Genomic DNA, 17,363 nt, shown 5'->3' with positions numbered 1-17,363 from the left:
TCCAGCACTATATATTTACATAACTGATACTTAAAAACATGCCTGAACTTTTCCATTCCCACTGTCATTTGGTGATAAAACCTGCCAATCTGTGTGCAAAACAAATTCAATGGACATAGAGGAGACCTCAGATGTCCTCAAACCTTTTTCTACGTTGAAACAGTAAAAGCTATTATCTTTAATTATAGACAACTTCAACAGACCACTTTAGTGGCAATGGAGGCCCAGTATTTGATTCTCATCCCTCTCAACAGGAGCTTAAAGGTTTGCTTTACTACTGATTTGTTAAATAATAATGTCCCATATGCAAACGTTAATATCAGATCCAACATCTAATAATCAAAAATGAATCTCGCTACATTTTTTTAGAAGAACATCATCTGAAAATAGACTGATGCAACTTTTAACAGCACAGTAGCACATATGACCATCCATCAGTTACCCTTTGCCTGCCTCTTAGCTTGTCACGTAAGGGGACATGAGAGCTGAGGGTCGATAACAGCTCAAGGGACATGATATGACCAACTGTTAATAGCGATGGAAAAGAAATGGAATTTATGGATCTGGCTAAAAATGGCATGTGCAATGCTTTATGCAATCGCCACATATCAAAAATCGTTAATTAGGATGAGCACTGATTATTTCCACCAGCTGAAATAAGACATCTGTTCCACATGACCACTAAATGGACCTAAGGAACAGCAGAGTATGTTCTCTGTTGTTCTGTGCCAGAAATGAGCATTTGTGCTGCTTCACTGATATTTAGGTAGAGTATCTGCCCGAGTCTGTAAGTTATTCCTCGCACAGGACCATATTCCCAAAGACATAATTTATACAAAGACTCCTATAAACGATCTGTATTGCACATCAAAGCCTCTGCTTCAAAAATAAATTAGTTTTCTAAAGAAATTGCATGGTTAATGACAACTGTCAAGAGTAGCTATCCATCTGAGTATTGCAATCCAGCTATGACCTTTGCAGATGGATCTTAATGGTTTTTAGAATTCATGACAATAATGGAATTCTAAATAATTTAGTGGCAGTCAAATAAAATTACATTAATGCATGTGGAGTGCCTAAGAAGCTAAAATGAGCCTAACTTTATCACTGCAGACAGTTTATCAGGGGGGTTATAAAAGTTTAATCAACAGGCCTAATATCTGCAAGGTACAGACAGTACTTTGTAATGGTACCCGATAATGTTTCAGGTACAGGGTATAGTGTATAGGTAAAGGCCATTTTATCCAGGACACATATACATATACACTGCACTGCCTTGCAATATGTATGATGTCTAACTGAGTAATTCATTATTTTATGTGTTTTGGTGCAAAGTTGAAAACGTGGTGTTACCACCATAGCATCGGTGAAATGATCTAAACCGGATTATTCCATGCTGGTTGCACCACTCTTAGCATTAGTCATCACTATTTCTCTTTATAAGTATGGTCGTCTTAATATTGGTCCAATTTGTATCACCACATTTTATAGTTATAGTAACAAACTGATCATTAGCAAAACACTTTGACAATTCCATACACATTTAAGTAAATGTCAAGTATTGTAAAAGGTATCATTATTGATGAGTTACATTCGGCAACAGAGTTCTTTAACTATTTATAGGACAGAGGCAAAAATATTTTTCATAGAAAGGAGAAAAAGCAGATGATAACAGACTCTGGTAATAATCCCACAACCTTATGTTGAAGTTACATAACTATAAAACATTCAGGTACATTTTCTCGTGTGTGTGTGTGCACCGTATAAAAAAAAGTTTCTCTCTGTAGCTTTGCTTGGAATGGCACTGGTGTCTTTAAAATGCCAGCCAGCAGAAAAAGAACTGAGTGAAAAACAAAGACACTAACATCTTCGAGTCTGGTCATCTGAAGTGGCAAGTGCTAGTGTGTTACACTGTAGTAATGACACACACCAGTCTGAAATTCTGCACAATTATCATTTAACTTATCATGTACCGTCCATTTATTCTTTTTATGCGCAGTAATTGGCACATGGTGATCAGGTGCAATTGGAATAGTAGGCTTCTTTAGGTGGAAAAATAAAGCTTTTTGTTGCTTTTCATTTTTGGAGTAAAAAACAAAATTTCCATTGCTGTACTGATTAGTACTGAATTACAAGATAAGTCTCTCTGGACACTGGGAGTGCCGTAAAGTGGCAGTTCCTTCCTTCACTTGTGGGGAACAGCTTACTAATTAAACATATCCATTAATGGATCATGGCAGTAATTATTCATGGAGTGGATTGGAGGTCAGTTTTGAAGATGGAAGGTTTCTTTCATCAGAACATGAACTCACTGTAAGACAAAACAAATTAATGACATTATTCGTAATTTAGAATAATTTCCTTCTACAGCAAAAATAAGGATATGTTGCTCTAAAGCTCATATGGTATTACGTACATTTACAAAACAAGTGAAAACAAGAGTTGTAGAGGGCACAGTATAAAGAACATGGCATTCATGTTTGTAGTGCCCGTTCTGTAGGCATTTTAATAATTATATGCTGTATCTATTGGAGAGCAGGGTACATATGACTGTGTAAAGTAAACTTTTGGTAGATAAAAGCATCCATAAGAACAGGGAGCCAGCCATTAAATATGTAATTTATGTTTATGGCCACTCATTAACACCTTCATAGGAGTCCTTTTTTGATATTCTCTGAGAAACCATGGTTGCCTTCTGAAGGTGTCCCCAAGCTTTTTTTAATGGATGGCCTCTACAATGTTCTTGTTTCTGCTTGCGCAATTTACTTTTATATATTGCCTAACCATGGCTGTTCATTGGACATATCAGTACCTGGTTTGATGACATAGCTCCAAATGATACCATAACAACAATGATGCTTTTATAGAATCATTATTACTTGAAAAGTGTTTTTTGTTAATTGCACCATTCCATTGATTGTAATGTCGATACATACTTGTACAGGTTGTACAATAGAATCATGTTTTACTGATAATCTATATATAATACCATAATTTTAAAACGCCTGACCATCCAGTCCCATGCCTGTATTTCAGTTTGATTGGCAAAAAAAATACTTTATTGCCTCTGTACCAAAGTACTGGTCAGCTCATTACCACCTACTGTCAGGTTCAAAGGTAGCCCACATTTGCAATGTAATGCTTGGTTGCCATGCGACGATATAAAACATTTGACAATTCACTTAGATGGTTTCATCAATTAGGATGATGAACAAGAATGTCCTAATTCTCAATCAGTGTCATAGTAACAGACTCGCTATGCTATTAGCACAAGTGACACGGTCTACTGTTAAAAGGGGAATGACAGTCTTATTGTGAGGCTTTGTGGCCAGAAAATGGATCTACTTACTGTACTTGAGCCGGAACTTGACTGGCTGAGTTTATCAAAACGAAATTTGAGGTTGGATCTTGGGGAATTCCTACTCTTTATATCTGTGAGAAGGAAAAATGGTCAGACGTGCATTTGATAGGTGCGTTATGGATTTCTTATTAATTGGAAACTGTGTAATCCAGGTTATGTATTACATAGAGCAAATGTCACTTTTTAAAAAAGTTAGGAGACCCATTGTATCAATTGCACAAGATGGCCACCTTCCTTCCAACTGCAAAGAGTAACTATTGAGAGTCAGTGTTTGCAAGGCCAAGGATTTGTTAAGATCACAATCTCATACGGCAAATATAATATGATTTATGTTTGAAGGTGATAAACTTGGGGAAAATTTTATGTGAGGGCTAATTTTTGTTAATGGAACCACTGATTATCTAGTTTCACAATCCTTATGATAATTATTGACTGCCCCTTTTCCCATCCCCAGCAGGAATTAAAAGCGCAAGCTGCCTAAACGGCGCACTAATTGTCCATTGCTGGACATTAGTTAGATAAGTGGGGTCATTAAAAGGTCAGGAAGGTTAGAGTATTCAAGTTTTGGCGGGCTAGGTCAGCTAAATCCAGTTTGAGGTTGCCGGGCAGGTAGATTAGATAGCACAGCTGATTGGTTTATCAGCTGTGCTGCAGCGCGAGTGTTTGTGCGAGTGTTCTGTGCGGCGGGAAAATTAGCGCAGCTGAGCTTGCAGCGCGAGACAATTTTACACTGAATAAATAAGCAGCGCGCAGAGAGATCAATTTACCTCAAGCAAAATCTTCGGAAAGCTGTTGCTGAACGAGCGCCCCCCCCTTATAAATTTATGTTATATATGTCCTAGTTTTATAGTTTTTATAGAGGTAAAGGTTGTCTCTGCTTTGAGGTGGACAGAGCTTGGTGGTTAAACAATCTGGCTAAGAAAGGGCGGATTGTATCTGGTGTGTTATATATATATTTATTTGGTTGTTATTACGTTAAATGTTTAATGTGTTGTTAATGCCTCTTATAAAGCTACGGCCATTTATATCCAATTTATAAAACTGTGTCTGTGGTTTCTTTATTTATTGGTTAAGGGTTAATATGTACATGCAACGGACAATGTATTTGAGGACACAGAGTGTAATAAATATAGATACGTTTCTTGTGGTCAGATTTATGTTTTGATTCAAAGTTCCCTAACTTTATAGACAAAAAAACAGAAGCACCTGTGGGGCTCCGGCTCATGATTACAGGGGTAGTGGCTGTATGGTTGTCACTGCTGGGAGACTGGCTGTAGACAAACACTTCCTGTTTGAATGGTGAAGCGGTCAGTGGCTGGCTGCCCTGCAGGAAATGTTTGCAAAGACATATTTAGAAAAAAAATGTTTGACGTCAAAAACTTGTAACATAATAGTAACAATCCTTGGCGAAGTTATCCTGCAGTATAGAACTTTGCTGCCCTAACAGGGGTTGCAGTTCTATTATTTAACCATTGAAAGCTGAACCTACATAGTTATATGTAATAAACATCAGGAATACGTAGGAACATGGCTAAGGTTGTCTTGAAGGGGAGGTCAAAGTGAAATATGCTTTAAATAAATTAAAGAACCAAAACAACAAATGTATATGTCCTTGGTAGTAAATGTAAAGAGGGCATACAATCAACCTCTAGTCTCTATTGAATTAGTACCCCTAACCGGTCATAGGGTGATATGTTAAAGGGGAAGCGAGTAAACGTTTTAGAGTGTGCTTTTAATCTAGAATGGTACCCAAGAGTGATCGTTATAATCACACCAGTTCCTTTGACACAGGGTGCACATGAGCTGCCAAAAAAACTAAATAAATAACCAGCATGCATGTTTTTGGATGGCAGGTATAGTGCTTTCATGATAAATTTAAGTGTTTAGTCTCAATGGCGCATGGCATTTTATGTGTTAGTGAATGTGAACACATGAAACATTTTATTTATTAATGCATGAGTATAAGTTTTTTTTTCCCCTCCATGTTGCTGATCCCATTTTGCAAATTCATTCACATTTTAATAGTACGGCAGTAAATAGGGACTTTATGTACATACCATACTCTCATACTCTTCCAAAGCCTCGCTCTCCCCAGCAGTGCTACTGAAACTGCTAGTGCTGGATGATGAACGGGAGATATTAGAACGACCGTTTTCTTTCAGTTTCGTGAAGGGCCTGAAATATATAAAATATCAACAAAATAATCATTTTAAGTGGACAACTCACACTAAATTTACCTTGATAACAAAAATGGCTCACTACCCAGAGAAAGTGTTACTGTATACTAACGTGCTACCGGCATATTGTGCTATAGAGCAGTGACCAGTGGCGTATTTAGAGCTTGAGTGACAAGGCAAAACTATCAGAGGGGTGGCAGGCCCCTCACAATGCCACCTGAAGATCCATAAACAGGCCTAGGTATTTAGAGCACATCAATATGGAGGTGAAGTGATGAAATGTGTCCTACAACTGAAGAACTGGTCCAGCAGGCCACTAGACATTTGCCCTATGAGCCGTATTTGCTCTGAGGCCAGTCCAGGATAGTCACATGCGACTGAATATCTTTGAGCCTCTGGCACTTATAACTGAGACTATACTGAGCAGTCATCAGAGGGAGCAAATCATAAAGTTTTGTTCCAAAATAACACGTCTCCACTCCCTTCCAACCATGGAGGTGTTTCAGTGATGTAAAACGAGTAAGGGTGATAAATAATGAGAAAATTTACACATTTGTTTCTGGCTCACATCCACAGCCTACTCCTTATGAGAAATATAACTCCAGGCTATAATCAATGCTAGGCTTCCTTTCATGTTCAAGAAGATTCTTGTTTATGTAGGATTAGCCAAGTCAATTCAAAACCCAACAGGGGCGATAACACATGAAGGCTGTATAGGAAATCATTACATCTGCAAATGTTACTCTCCCTGTGTTCAGTCAGCCTTATGTCAAGTATTTTGTTGAGTATCTCCGCCTGATTCAGTCAATTATTTGCTGTTCCACCTACTCTGCTGAATAACTTATTACAATTAATGACCAGTATCCTAAATCTTAATTTAAATATTCTAATGTGTTACACTTCAATGCAAAAGCAACCTTATGTTTTCATTACCTCTCTTTGTTAGGGCAGATTTCAGGCGAGCTGGGATTGGAAGAAGTTTCCGATTTCACATCTTGGGATGAATGCCCACCATCAGGGGTTTTCTGGGTCGAGGAGACACTATCACTAAGGATGAAAAGTAACATATAACTACAAGTAATAGAACTACAGGTAAAATGTAAGTCGTTTAGGGTTAAATAGCTGTTTTTCTCATAGCCAACAGGCAATATTTACTGAAAAGGGTTAAAAATCGTCTAACCAAATTAATGAAGCAACAATCGAATTTACTGCATGAGTAATATATATAACAGAATTAGGTTTTGCCTAATAATGTGGTAAGACATTTTGGAAAAGATTATAACATTAGAAAATGCAGAAGAAGTGACCTAAAATATGTCCAAATGATGAGTTTCTACAATTTAACAAAAACTAAATATATTTTCTTGACACTGTTAATTTCTTTACTAGCATGAGGCAGAAACTCTCTTTGTGGAGACACTGTTCACCATCACCAAATTCTATGCAATAAGGACAAACATACCATTTAGAATTGTTGCCCACTCCCACTACCTTCGAGTAACTATTTAGGTGAGTATCTACAAACATTCTAGTATATATCTTGATTGATATTTGCCCTCTTTTCAGTTAAATTACACACTGAAATTCATTAAGTTCTAACAATGAAAATATATGAATATGATAATCATGAATATGCCTTTTTATTATCATACTATACATGAATATACCATATGTTCATAGGACTCACCGTAAATATAAATATATGAACCAATTAATGCTTCAGAATGATGCCCACGGGGGGGCCAGCATGGGCTATAGTGGGCCTTGACTGTTGTGCGGAGGAGGGGTAGGCTTTTTGGCGGGAATTTTGGGGGTGGAGTTGGGGGAAGATTATATAAGTGGCTGCTTTCCTGGGCTTAGGAACCATTCTTGTGGTTAGCTTACCTGGTTGCGTGTCCCACCCTCCCTCCCTTTTTCTTTTGTTTGTCGGTTTGTGTCGTGTGTCACAGTCTGTGGGGCGGCAGCTTGCCAGGTATCCAGGGGGTTAATGTGGTGTTAAGTCAATGGTTGGTAACATCTGGTGGGAGGTTCTTGGCTGTCAGTGCTAGGAACCTCAGGTCAGGGTGGGGGCATCTCGGTATGTCCCTTCCTTAAGTGGTATTTGGTTATGGTACCTGGATTGCTTGGCAAGCTTGGGTGTTTTATTGTAAATATTTACATGTTGGTGTTTGAGTCATTGTCCTTGTTAACGCACCTATGTTTATTGTTTCAGGTTTTGGCGTGACAATGACTCTAATAAATAAAATTGGCTGTGGCCTTTTCTCATCCATATTCTATGGTGTGGTGTCATTATTGGGGTTTTTTAAGGGGAAGTATGCCTAGCCCGGAAGATCGAAGCTACAACAGTCATTTACATTTTAGCTATGGGTGTGACATGGTAAAATATTAGACATTTTTAAAGCGGAGGTCTGAAGACGTGCATCATTTGATTCGTTTAATAAATAGGATTTATCAATGAATTGATATGCCTAATTTTAAGATATTTCATATAGATTCATTATTTGGACCAAAATCAACAGTGCTTAAATAATGGACTTGTATTAAACCTAACAAAATCGTTAAGGAAAATTAGTAACCATGTTTATCTTAAAATGTATGCATATAAGCTTTTAGAACATGATTCCATGTGTGATATTCATTCTAAAATGAATTGCAAATTATGTCAAATATATACCGTATATATATATATGTAAATAGCAATATGATCATGTACTGTACATGAACATCTGATTGTAACAGTATACATAATTGTAATTTAATTTTGAAGTTATGTATGTAATTATGCACAGAGCACTTTAAAATCACAGAGCATTATGGGTAGCACTATTTAAGACTGGAAGTCTTCATGTCTGTATGCCTATGATTAAGAACCATTGTTGGGCATGAAACCTGCAAGACATCTACCCAGTGGGTTTGGAGTCCCCACTGCTGTCAGTCGAGAAATGTAAAAAAATGACAATTTACGTTGCATTGTCCTTGTCTGTCTGTGGTGGGAGTACTGCATGGACATATACACTTACTGTGGAACGCATAATTTAACAAAAGTATAAGGTTTTCCTATATGTTATTACTACCCTAGAACCAAAGCAAGTGGTAGATCATTCACTTGGTCGATCTGGTGATAAGACCCTTTTTTTTTTAAAAGTTTGCGCTACATATAACTCCATATGTCAGCCACACAGCACTATTTAACAAGAATATTTTTAATAGCTATGTATCTTTTAATACAAACGAACCAAAAAAGCGCAATGTTTACCATCGAGTCCGGCCTTCAGTCTGGGTTTCCGCTCCTGTGTGGAGACGAGGGAAGAGACCAGATCTCCGCTTTATGGGGCTTTTGGACTGTGTCTTTGTGACTACCGCAGGAGGCTGTAAAATTATTACAAGAACAGCACGGTTTTATCAGTATAAGTTGACAAATATGCAGTTTCACTCAAACTATGCTGGAGTATTCTATTCTAAATAACACAAAACCAATTCCAAGTTGCATTATCCGCTTTAGCCCACTGTAGAAGGTACTGTATAATGCAGAGTGATGTTAACCTATTGCATCTGACATCTGTCTTCTAGCCATTCCTGTGCTTGTAACACATAATCAGTTAAAGGACACCAGGCCAAAGGTGTAAACAGGTCATCTTATGCACATCATGGTTGCCAACAGTCAACACTCCTTTCTCTTTTAAAGCATGCACAGCCTGATTTCGGCACTGCGAATGCTGAACTGCCAGCAATCCCAATAAACAATTCTATTCCAGAAAATTCAGGGTTGTGAGTAATTACGGAGTTATGTTCCACTGGCTGTCCTGAGCAGTTTTACAGTTTCCTGAGACTGCTGGCAACTTTCCTTGGCAATGCCTTTGACAACATATCAGGCATTTGCTAAGAAGACACAATGCACACATTGCTAGCTGATGCCTAAGAATCATCTGCTAGATAGCTAAACTAAGCTCTATCTCTGTTATAAAATAACAGCACTGTGCTTACAGAGAAGGTAGTCTTTGTGATTTCTGCAGTTGTATGAACCATGCCTCCACTCAGACTCCCAGAAATTCCTCCAGACTGGTGCTTCTTCTGACTTCCTACCATGGTTTCCATAGAATGGCTCCGGACTCTGATTGCTCTCTAAACAAAACATATAAGAACAATAAGGTTATGAGGATAGGTCATTCTTCAAATATAGGGCAAGAAGGCCTGGCTCGTAATCTCTGCTCCAGTCCACCCCAAAGGTGTTATTGCATTAAGCCCAATAATAGAGATATATATATATTTTTAAAGCGAGTCAGGCTAGCATTCATATAACAAACAGAAAATATGTAATACTGGTAATTTTTATGTTTTAGATGTTTTCTTTAACAGGGTCAGATACTGTATAAAACAGAATAGGCATGCGCCTAGAGTGGGTGATGAGGGGAGGGGTTGACTTATTCCACTGTTGACCAAGCACCAACTACTTTTCACTCATTCTTCCCCATATCCACCCATTTTATGCCTAAGACTATTGCATTTAGCCCAATAATATAAATATATGTATTTTTAAAGCAAGTCCGGTTCCAGAGATGTATTTTTTAATTTTCATTTTTTGGGTTATTCACTTAAACAAACAAAAAAGTTGGCTGCCATCAGCTAACACAGTACGTATTTGTGGAATAAGAATTAGATGGCCCTTCAGATGCTGAATTTGCAATGCTCATGCAATCCAAATTCCACAGATGCATAATGTAGATTAGCTAAACTTGGCACAGATCCCCTTTTTTCATGTTCGGACACTGGCTGTGGAAACATCTGAAAGGGTGTTGAATTGAACCAGGTGAGATGAAACATTTGAATTTCCTGATCTTAGTATGCAATATGAAGCAGCAACCCTGTCGAGCTATATCTGCAACAAGGGCCACAATGTCCCTGGTTATGAGGTAGATTTATTGAATGCCTTCTCAAATATAACTCAACGTAATACAGGAGTTTGTGCCTCAATATAGAGGGATTTCAGCAACACAGACCGAGCTTAGGAGGTTCCTAAGCTCTTTTTAAGCATCTGGCTGCCGCCATATTGAATGTGGCAAATTCAATACACCCAATTTTTTTGGTTGTTGCTGAATGTCTTATTATGGAGATGTTGCAGCGATACCATTTGAGTGAAGAAAACGATCACTAATCATATTCTCTCCCAATTATATTTCTCCTATTGTTAAGTTGTTGATTGTTGATGATTGGTTCAAGCAGCCTTTGTAAAGATGGGTTGAGAAGAAGGAAGAGAATCTCAGGACAGGGTCATTAAATTGTGTAAATTATGCACCAAGGCCTTAACATTTAATAAGCCTAGTTAACACATCATTTCATTTGTTATGGTGTCCTGACTAAGGTGGCTTCAATTCTATGTTCAACATTGGTATTAACCGTAGAAGTAATAAGGCAGAATTTAACACTTTTGTAAATGCAGTATTATTAGAACCATCATTCTTATATTGTTGAATGCCCAAACCTTTCCCAAATAGTCCTTTAGTCATGTAAAATATTGCCTCCTTTATAATCTCATGTGACACAAAAAGCAAGCACCAATGCGTTGTTGCCACAAACTTTGAACAAATCATATACAAAGTTTAGATTTAGTTTTTTTATGTGATCAGACATTCAGAAGAAAGAATAATGACAGAGAGCTTTAAATGACTGTTCACTTGTGAATAGAGCCCACATTCAGTGGTGTACACAACTAAACTGTTTACACGAAAATGAATGCATTTTATGGTCTTTGTGAAAACATATTGTTTGCTATAACTGTGTTTTGGTATAAATTATCATCCAGTTAAAAATGATCTTGGAAGTGGACTCCGTACCCAGGCAATTAGAGGAAGGCATAGTCTCCTATTACGGGTCAAACGCCTTAGCAGACAGCCTTGCCAGCGATCATCTGTGAGGGTGTCACAAGCTACCCAGGGTTTAAATGATGATCAGACGCAGAGATTAGGTTCTAAAATATAAGTTATGCTGAAAATCAGACCAGTGCTCTTTAATTAACCATTGTGCAGCTGTTTCCATCCACATTCATTTCCAATCTTGGCAGGGATCCTAGAATCTAAACATACCATCTGGCCATAAGGTGCCAGATTATGAGAATGCTATATATGTATATTCATAACAGGAGGACAGCTCTTACTTTAAGCTCCCAAGCGCCTTGGGAAAGCACAATAAAAATGACACATTCTAAAATGCGTTTTTGAAACAAAATATATGAAAACATAAATTTTACATAAAAATGCATATTTGTTAATTTATTTATTCAGTAAAGCAGAGTTTGCAGGTGATTTACAGTTATATCTCCCTGACTTCAGTGAGTGGCCTCATAATGCATAGCGATTCGGAGATTTCTCCTACAGACCTACAGACTTTCTTTCTAACTTTAGTGCATAAACTACTTAGTCTGTCATGCATTGTTTAATAATACAATTATTACCAGCTTTTGTGTTTTATAAACGTTACATAGGATTATTTCGTGAACAGAACTGCACACTGTGCGACTTGGGAAAAGTGAAAGATCAGCTCTAAACACTTGCTCTCAAAAGTTGAGAGTGACAGATCAGCTGTAAGCACCCTGCTCTCACAAGTTGTGATTCCTTTGAGGTATCAGACAAATCACAAGTCAAGTTTTGCAGTAGATGATAAAATTATATTGCAATTAATAACCGATGATCTATAAACAACCTTCTATTTCCTCACCTTAAATGACTCCAAGAATCCTCCATGAGCTCCATTCTCCAGCTTGTCTTCTTCTGGGCCAAGGCCAAGCATGGCTTGTGTGTGCATGTGAAGGTCATCATGAAGATTGTCCAAGAGAGCAGCTCTAGTCCGATCCTATTGTTATAAATTTCAGGTCATAAACTTCCAGTTTTATCATAATGGTATCAATTTTAGAACACCAAAGGTTCTCGCTGCACATTTTTTGGTTGTTTGCTTTTCAAGCAGATTTGTCATCTTGTCTCTTTAAAGTACCCAAAACAGAAACTACTATAGTTTGTGTTTTCTTTTTTCATTGTCCAAGTTTAAAGGTATTCGATAGGGATTGTGCAGGAGCCAACTTCTAAAAGGTGGCCAGATGGCCATTCACAAACCTGGACTGGTCATTGGACCCACCAAACACCTGTTGATCAGTGCTTGGTAAGTATGGATCAGGTTTGCTTTAACTACTTGAATTAGTATCTGTCTCTGGTTTTGCCATGGTTTTATCTACTGTAAGAAAATGGTTCTTTTTGTAACTTACCTCAAGCTTTGCAAACTTGTCTGATTTACAGCATGCATGTTCGGCATTAATGAGTTTGCACAACAAAAATTCACGGAACTCAGAGTTCTGTAAAAAAGAAAAATGTTTCATTAGCTTGTTATGTGCATAAATGTGATATTCCCTAATTGGCCAACTTTTAGAAATTTAGCAGCTGGGCACTTCAATTCACAAAATGCTCAGGAAACCCCAAACCCTATATTTTTATTTATGGACTTTACAAAAGGTGTGTCTTGGGATGTTGGGCCATTTAGTTTACTGTTATAAAGCAATAAACCATGAAATTAAATATATTTTTATTTTATGTGGTACGCTTCCTATCACTCAGCTATTCCATTTGGAGCCAGGTCATGTAGGAGTCATATGTATGTCACAAGGCACCTTGCAGAGAATGCTGAGATCACAAGTATTTTCCACCTATATCCTACAGTGATATTGATGATATGATGAGAGGATAGAGATTGCTCTACTTAATCCCACAGTACATAAAAACAACAATTTGGAGCAGTGGTGTCACTAGGGTTGGTGTCACCCAGTGCGATGACACATGGTGTCACCACTGATTTGGAGGCAATGTTGTAGACAGAACAATATCCATGAAAAAACTGCCCTTTGTCCTGTGGGATTTTAGCACATGCCCTTTAAGTACTCTAAGCAGCCACATATTTTACTGATATATTTTTATACATGTGTATACTTTCTGTTGTATAATTCCAATGATATATTGAAAAATATGTACTAAAAAAATAAACCTACACAGTACCAGGCGGTAGAAAACATTTATCATCACATTTTCGAAGGCTTGCAGTCTAACACATATGCATGTGATTTTAAAATTAATCTTCTGCTAAGGAGTTCTGTAATACACATCAGCGGGGCTCAGTGGTGTTAAAGAGATAAAGTGAGGTATAATGAACACATTTCGTATTCAGATATCATTTCATTTCTTTCATCTCTCCAGGGCCAGCAGGGGCTCACAGGCATTTTAGCTAACATGCTGACGCATTTCTGACAGCTTCGGGGAACTCATGACTAATATTTTGACTGCACAAAGCTGCTTTTTCAGAAATGACGGCCTCTTTCCTGCAGAGTATCCAGAAACGGTCTTACTGGATAAATTTGTCAATTTTATTGAGTCATGGCCTGCTCTGTGTTCTGAATCACGGTTAAACATGGCAGGTGTCCCAGCAGAAAGCGATTAAAGGTGGTCCCATAATACATAATGCATGTAAATGTATTTCATCAATCTTAGGGCCATAGCTGCAAGGCAAACTAGGCTACTGCCAATGGTCCTGGCTATGCATTCGCAGGCCATGGAAGTCACTTGTTAAGGGGTATACATGTGACAGGGTAGCAATGGCCCTCTACTGGCTATACAGTATATGGCTTTTTTGTAATGACTGGTGCAAGTGACCATGTATATGCCTTGATTTACTACCTTAGGTTTTGTCGTCACTGTTTTTTGAGGTTCCCAGTGACATGTCATATATGATACAAGACCCAAGTCTGTATTATAATATCTTTTGGTATAATATATATCTATAAATACAATCAATGGACAAAACTATTGGGAGACCTGATCATTACACCAACAGGGACATTTGTGACATGGCATTCAAAATATATAGACATTTATATGTAGTTGGTCCCCCTCTGTAGCTTTGGCAGCTTCCACTCTCCTGGGAAGACTTTCCACAAGATTTTGGAGTGTTTCTGTGGGAATTTTTGCCCATTTATCCAGTAGAGCATTTGTGAGGTCAGGCATTGATGTTGGACAAGAAGGCCTGCCTTGCCATCTCCGTTCCAGTTCGTTGCAAAGTTGTTTGTTATGGTTGAGGTCAGACCCAGTGACAACAGAATCTATAGTAAAGCTGTTCTACATATACCAGGCCCTGTGTCAATTTATTTTAAAGATTTTTCTTTTCTTTATTTACACCACTTACTTTTTGAAATACTGGTGGATTTGGCAGAGGAGGTCCAAAAGATGGAACATCTTCTCGAGCAGTCACAGACACCTTGACAAAAACAAAACAAATTGATAAAGTACATCAGGTATTTATGTTTATCATTCAAAGAAATTATTATTTAGTAGGGACTTTCTGCTTATTCAGTTTCAAGGGTTAATGCCCCCCCATTAAACGTGTGTTGGTCATTTGAGTTGAACCACTATTGGTATACTGCAGCACACATTAAGTATTTAGTCATACCCATACCTGGTGACTCTTAGTCTACCCTGAGTCTCTTTGTGTTCCACCGATCTCATGTGTTGGAGCTCATTGAGCTCATGACTTCACATTCTAAATTGAGTTAAAGATTCCTCCCGGTTGGTGCTTTTCTCACTGATAAATCACATTTAACATCCCTGCTTGATTACAGGTGACTCGGTTCAGAAAGTTTTTTTTATTATTATTAACGCTATTAGAACCATATTGTTGTTCTCATCATTAACAAGTTGCTACAATACAATCTTTTGATGGATAATTTAAAAGTGAATATTTGAAAAGCCTCAGAGTCAGCGGATTTAGGGAGTGCCGATATATTTTCATAACGTTTTTTTACATGCATTTTTTATTTTGGTTGAAATAGACAGTATACCAGGCTATTTGTACCATGTGGCTTTTAGATTACATCATCGGGACAGTTTCCTGATGTACAGGCCATTACCTTCTGCACACAGCACCCAGCCCTTTGCCTCGGTGAAGGATGGCATGTTCCCCTTTATGTCATAAAGTAATAATTGTAAAAGAATAGCTTTATCTGAGCCGGTGCCTGGTAACTATCATCCTGAGAGGGAAGTTCCTGTCCTCTAATAATATTTGCATTAGAATATTGTCTGGGTAAAGCCAGCTGCTTCTTGGAAACAATTAACAGTGCTGCATGAGCCAATCTGTTCTTGTAAGAATGCTTCATCAAATAGCACATTTTGTATTTATTTAAACTGGAAAGTGTAGCAGAACAGCTCATGTATAAGCCGATTTAGAATGTTACATTTTCTGAACACCTACTGGCTTGCCCGTTTTTAACCATTATTTATAATACTTAACATTTGACAGTTTTAACAGGGTATTTTTTTGTGATCGCATTAAAAATAGTTTTTAATAATATTGTGTTGTGTATAAGCAATTCTAGTGCGGTAAAGAAAAGAATGTCCCAGTCTTAAATGGACACTCCAGCTAGTATATTCAATTCTATAGAACGACCCAGTCTTAAAGTGACCCTCCAGCCATTGGACACTCTGAGTATTCAATTCCTATGAAGAATATAATTTTTTTGGATAAGTGGCACGTTTATCGCAAACAGACAGCTAAGTTTGGTTTTTGACCAGGGAAATTCACCCAAGATATCAGATTGCTTACAACAATGGCAACCTCCAGGGTCTGCATGTAAACAAAATTAAATGAAACTAAGTTTTTGTCAATGCTAACCTGTGTTACTGAATACAGCGCTGCATCTAAGGCTCAATCTAAAATATATATTTTTCAATGGGACTCCATTAACATTGTTAATAATAATTAATATTAAGTTGTTTTGTTTTATTATTAATTATTTAATTAATGAAACTTCTTTTGAGTATTACTAATAGTCACCTACTATCAGAGGTATTAATAATTACACCGGCACCCTAAAATGAATGCCTCCTGTACCTTGTATGTTGTGCAGTCAGTCTCAGGGTTTTCCACTTGCACAACAATATATGCATGTAGGAAGTTCGATGCGATCATGTCCGGAACGAAAGGTGTGTTTTCTTCTTGAAAGACAATAGCCACAATATCATTGCCGATGTGTCGTTTCCTTTGTAACTGAAACAAAAAGATGATTTAATTTAAGGTATGTTTATATTAACCCCTTAAGGACAATGGGCGGTCCCAGAACCCATTGAAAACAATGCATTTTGAGCCCGTACATGTACGGGCTTTGTCATTAAGGGGTTAAAAAATAGAAATCAAACCTAAAAAGAGCAACTGCGATTCTGATTTACAATATCACATTTTCCACAAAACCAAATTTTCCACAATAATTTCAGTTGTTAAAATTATATGAATTTTGAAAAAATGAAAAACATATGTATACAAAAATGTGTATATATATATATATATATATATATATATATATATATATATATAGTAGAAGCACTCATCTACAGACACCAGACAAGCCATGGTGCTGCCACAACCACAAGGGATTCTGGGTAGGCACATGCAAATAAGGTTAACAATTACATTATATATATATATATATATATATATATATATATATATATATATATGTATTGCAAGTCAGGATCTGTCTCAGTTCAGACTGCACAATTAAGTATATGACTTATCGTGCCAGGGCATGATGGGCACAAATGCATGGAGGCATTGGTGAGGAGGGACACGTTGTTTTGAACTTTAAATGGTATCATAGATTTCCTGCGTAGTTAAATTACAGATCTACTGATGTGGTCACCAGTTATTTATAAAACAGACTGTTCTCCAACCACACAGTTATGACACAAAAAGCTAAAGTGGGGACAATCACGTAATGGAAATGCCAATAAGATGAAGGTTCCATC

At 37.4% G+C, this 17,363-nt stretch overlaps 1 protein-coding gene across 2 annotated transcripts in view; it reads right to left on the bottom strand.

The window, feature by feature from the left end:
- Positions 1–1,882: 1,882 nt before the first annotated feature.
- The window catches only part of RAP1GAP2 (RAP1 GTPase activating protein 2), a 215,044-nt gene continuing 199,563 nt past the window's right edge, over positions 1,883–17,363 (bottom strand). For both annotated transcript variants that reach the window (XM_053457170.1, XM_053457171.1), the window contains 11 exons: positions 16,453–16,608; positions 14,752–14,823; positions 12,791–12,877; positions 12,250–12,384; positions 9,523–9,660; positions 8,795–8,907; positions 6,472–6,585; positions 5,419–5,536; positions 4,568–4,685; positions 3,350–3,432; positions 1,883–2,311 (listed from right to left, as the gene is read on the bottom strand). In XM_053457170.1, coding sequence (XP_053313145.1) covers positions 2,309–2,311; positions 3,350–3,432; positions 4,568–4,685; positions 5,419–5,536; positions 6,472–6,585; positions 8,795–8,907; positions 9,523–9,660; positions 12,250–12,384; positions 12,791–12,877; positions 14,752–14,823; positions 16,453–16,608 — 1,137 coding nt within the window. In that variant the 3' untranslated portion in view covers positions 1,883–2,308. The remainder of the gene's footprint in view (positions 2,312–3,349; positions 3,433–4,567; positions 4,686–5,418; positions 5,537–6,471; positions 6,586–8,794; positions 8,908–9,522; positions 9,661–12,249; positions 12,385–12,790; positions 12,878–14,751; positions 14,824–16,452; positions 16,609–17,363) is intronic.

The sequence above is a fragment of the Spea bombifrons genome, chromosome 2 (genome assembly GCF_027358695.1).
Source record: "Spea bombifrons isolate aSpeBom1 chromosome 2, aSpeBom1.2.pri, whole genome shotgun sequence".
Classification (NCBI taxonomy): domain Eukaryota; kingdom Metazoa; phylum Chordata; class Amphibia; order Anura; family Pelobatidae; genus Spea; species Spea bombifrons.
The sequence above is the reverse complement of the archived record's forward strand: the minus strand, read 5'-3'. Positions and strand labels throughout refer to the sequence as shown.